Source organism: Ctenocephalides felis, unplaced genomic scaffold (genome assembly GCF_003426905.1).
Source record: "Ctenocephalides felis isolate EL2017-DRISC unplaced genomic scaffold, ASM342690v1 CF-g0.4_SCAFFOLD_01886, whole genome shotgun sequence".
NCBI lineage: Eukaryota > Metazoa > Arthropoda > Insecta > Siphonaptera > Pulicidae > Ctenocephalides > Ctenocephalides felis.
This window is the reverse complement of record NW_020538040.1, coordinates 187,080,568-187,083,651: the sequence shown is the minus strand read 5'-3', so window position 1 is coordinate 187,083,651 and position 3,084 is coordinate 187,080,568. Positions and strand designations below refer to the sequence as shown.

Genomic DNA, 3,084 nt, shown 5'->3' with positions numbered 1-3,084 from the left:
CAATTGATTTTTGAATTAAGTTAATTTCCTTTGTGTTGATTTTGTCATGACAGTTAATAAAACATCAACATAAAAAAAGGAAAATACTTCTTATATTTACGCGCGCTAGAGAGTAGACACTACGACTTTATATTCGCTTGTTTTATTCTGTCAATTAAAAAGAAGCAAGAGAAAAGTAGAATTTTATTCAAAGAGCTTTACTATGAAATATTAAAGTTTTACAAGACTTTATTAATTTGCCATTGTAGTAATTCGATGAGAACATAGAGTGTCACCATCACATAATCGCGCAAAGATGGGCAAATATTCTTTAACTATGAAAAATATTACTAATACTAATGAAAAATATTTAAAAAATTGAATTGTTATTATTTTCTTAATCGATCTAAAAAAATTATCATGACTCTGTGATATAAAATTTTGAATTACATCAGAGTTTTACATTTGTCTTTTTAGTTGTGCACAATAATAATTTTTGAGTACAACTCATCGGGCTGACGGCGTAAAATGTTCGTCACATACACATACATTTTGTAATTTAATTTATTATACATATGCATGAACAGAGTAATATTTGTTTAGTATATAGTTGTCTTTCCCGTGACCATTTGTACTAATATATTTTTTTATTTCCAGGATTCGCTACGATACAGTGGGAATCACCAAGTGGAAAACTGAAGTCGATACCAGGCGTTGAGCCCGACACGGACCCTAGGCTGGTTCCTAGGCGTTCTATAGTGCGGGCCCCATGAGCGGCGCGCAGTGCGTAGCCGGGCATGGGGGCCCTTGCAAAGCCGCGGCTTTGGCCGTGTGCGTTGCTGTGTGCAGCACTTTGGACTTTAACCGCAGCAGATTGGACGGACTGCGCTCCAGCTTGTCGATGCAAATGGACATCGGGCAAAAAGTCAGCATTGTGTCCACGCGCTGGACTGACTGCACCGCCCGCTTCTCTTAGTGCGGACATTCAAGTACTTGATTTAACGGAAAACCAAATAGAGCGTTTAGCCGCTGCAGCATTTAGTTCATTAGGACTTTTAAATCTTCAACGTGTATTTCTTAAATCAACCGGACTCCGAGAAGTTCATAAAGATGCATTCCTCGATTTACGGATATTGGTCGAGCTGGATCTATCGGAAAACGCTCTGGAACGTATACATCCAGCTACCTTCACCGGTAATGATAGACTGCGAGTTTTGAGTTTGAGCGGAAATCCGCTAAACGAATTAATAGCGGAGCAATTTCCCGTATTACCCCACTTACGAACTTTAGATTTAGAAGACTGCCGTTTAACATATGTACATCGCGAGGCTTTTGTACATTTGGGCCAACTTGAATCATTAAACCTAAGACGTAACCGATTAGAAAGTTTATCAGAAGCTGCATTTCTGCCAACAGGGCGTATGAAAACCTTAGCGTTAGATGGAAATCCATGGAGATGCGATTGTCATCTGCGAAGATTTCGCAATTGGTTTCTAGCCGGCAAGCTGCCATCTGCAGCCCTACATTGTGCTGACCCACGTGACTTGCGTGGTCAATTGTGGCAAGATGTACCAGCAGAAAAGTTTGCTTGCCCCCCAGAAGTTTTACTAACGGATCGTTTAATACAAAAAGAACCGGGAGGTAATGCTACGTTCGGATGTAGAGTTCGAGGCGATCCCAGACCAACGGTCACGTGGTTATTTAACGGCGCTCCCCTTGCTGGTGCAGATGCCACAGATTCTGAAATACCACTTGTATCACTTGAAAATGGACTGCAAGATACGTGGATTAATGTAACTCTTTTTAATTTATCTGATGTAGACGCCGGTGAATATTCATGCTCAGCGGAAAATTCATTAGGATATGCATCGCAAAATTTAACATTGAGTTTGCCGGAAATTGTTGCGGCCACAACATTGAGTGCTGCACCTTCTTGGCTGTTACTTGCGGGAGCAGTATGTGGCTCAGTCATTGCAGCTATTGCGGGAATCACTGGCTTAGCTTGCGCAGTTTATGCATGTGAGAGATCTGGTAGGCGGAAAAGGCATAGACGGAAAGCCAAAATACAAGGTAGTGCTAGCTTTACGGACCAAGAGAAAAAATTACTAGACGCTAGTATAACAACCGAAAGAGCATCTGGAGCTGGAAGTTGTGAAGTTTTGGGCGGACCGCGAGACACAGATTTGGCTGAGCGTGTATCGCCACCGCCATGCGGTCCGAGACCTGTGCATATAACAATTGAAAGTCATGATAGACGTGATCCTCTAATGGCATATCCGGCTACTTTAGGACCGCCGACGCGTGTCTTTCCACCACCACCACCAGAGTTCTCAGCTGGGGCTTTTGGTAATATTTTCATATCCGTATCTGTAGCAAGAGATGGAAATGTAGCGCCGTCTCCGGACGGCAGACGTTTTCCGGATCTGTTAGACATTGCGCCGCGTCCTTTAATATCGTCTATTACGCCAACAGCCATTCCCACAGAACGTGCTTGTTGCGTGCAAGCACCGTATGCGACTTTGCCTAGACGACCGACATGTAGAGCCACTGTGGTCGATCCTGGACCACCGATCGTACCCAGAGCGCAATATGATAACATGGGACCTCGAGTAACAGCAGGCGGAAGCTCAACGCTATCATTACCGGGTCCCCCTGTGTCCCCAGTGCAATCAGACCCTCCGGAGGTGCCCCCTGCGCCACCGCCGCCGCAGCAAGAGTGTTCCACTCACGCAGAAGGATATGTTTCCCTTTAGCCGGGACTTAAATTATGGAGTAGAAACTTTGTAAGAACTAATACACTGTGAAAAATAGCTTGGTGTCTGTGTACTTTTGTGAAAACTAATAAATGTGAACAAGCGAGTGCATCACTAACTGTTGCAAGTGTCTACGTGTGTGAATTTTTCTGTGAACTATAATGCGATGACTGTAGAAAAATGTATGAATAAGAAGGTTCTAATGATTGATCAGTATAATTTAATAGTTCAAGCACCCATTCATTCAAATAGGCTAAATCATAAGTAATATTGACATTGGGGAACATATTTGATAAAGCTTTTAGACTATAATCGATTTCAACATGAGCGTTCCAATATATAAATCATTTTT

At 42.5% G+C, this 3,084-nt stretch overlaps 1 protein-coding gene across 1 annotated transcript; it reads left to right on the top strand.

Moving 5' to 3' along the window:
• Window positions 1-776: 776 nt before the first annotated feature.
• LOC113376418 (leucine-rich repeat-containing protein 24-like) lies at window positions 777-2,732 on the top strand. The gene has a single exon (XM_026616319.1). It carries the CDS (start codon window positions 777-779, stop codon window positions 2,730-2,732), a length of 1,956 nt encoding a protein of 651 aa, XP_026472104.1.
• The last annotated feature ends 352 nt before the right edge of the window (window positions 2,733-3,084 follow it).

Excerpts from the sequence above, each read along its gene's own strand:
- LOC113376418 (XM_026616319.1), top strand. The coding sequence starts at position 777 with ATGGGGGCCCTTGCAAAGCCGCGGCTTTGGCCGTGTGCGTTGCTGTGT.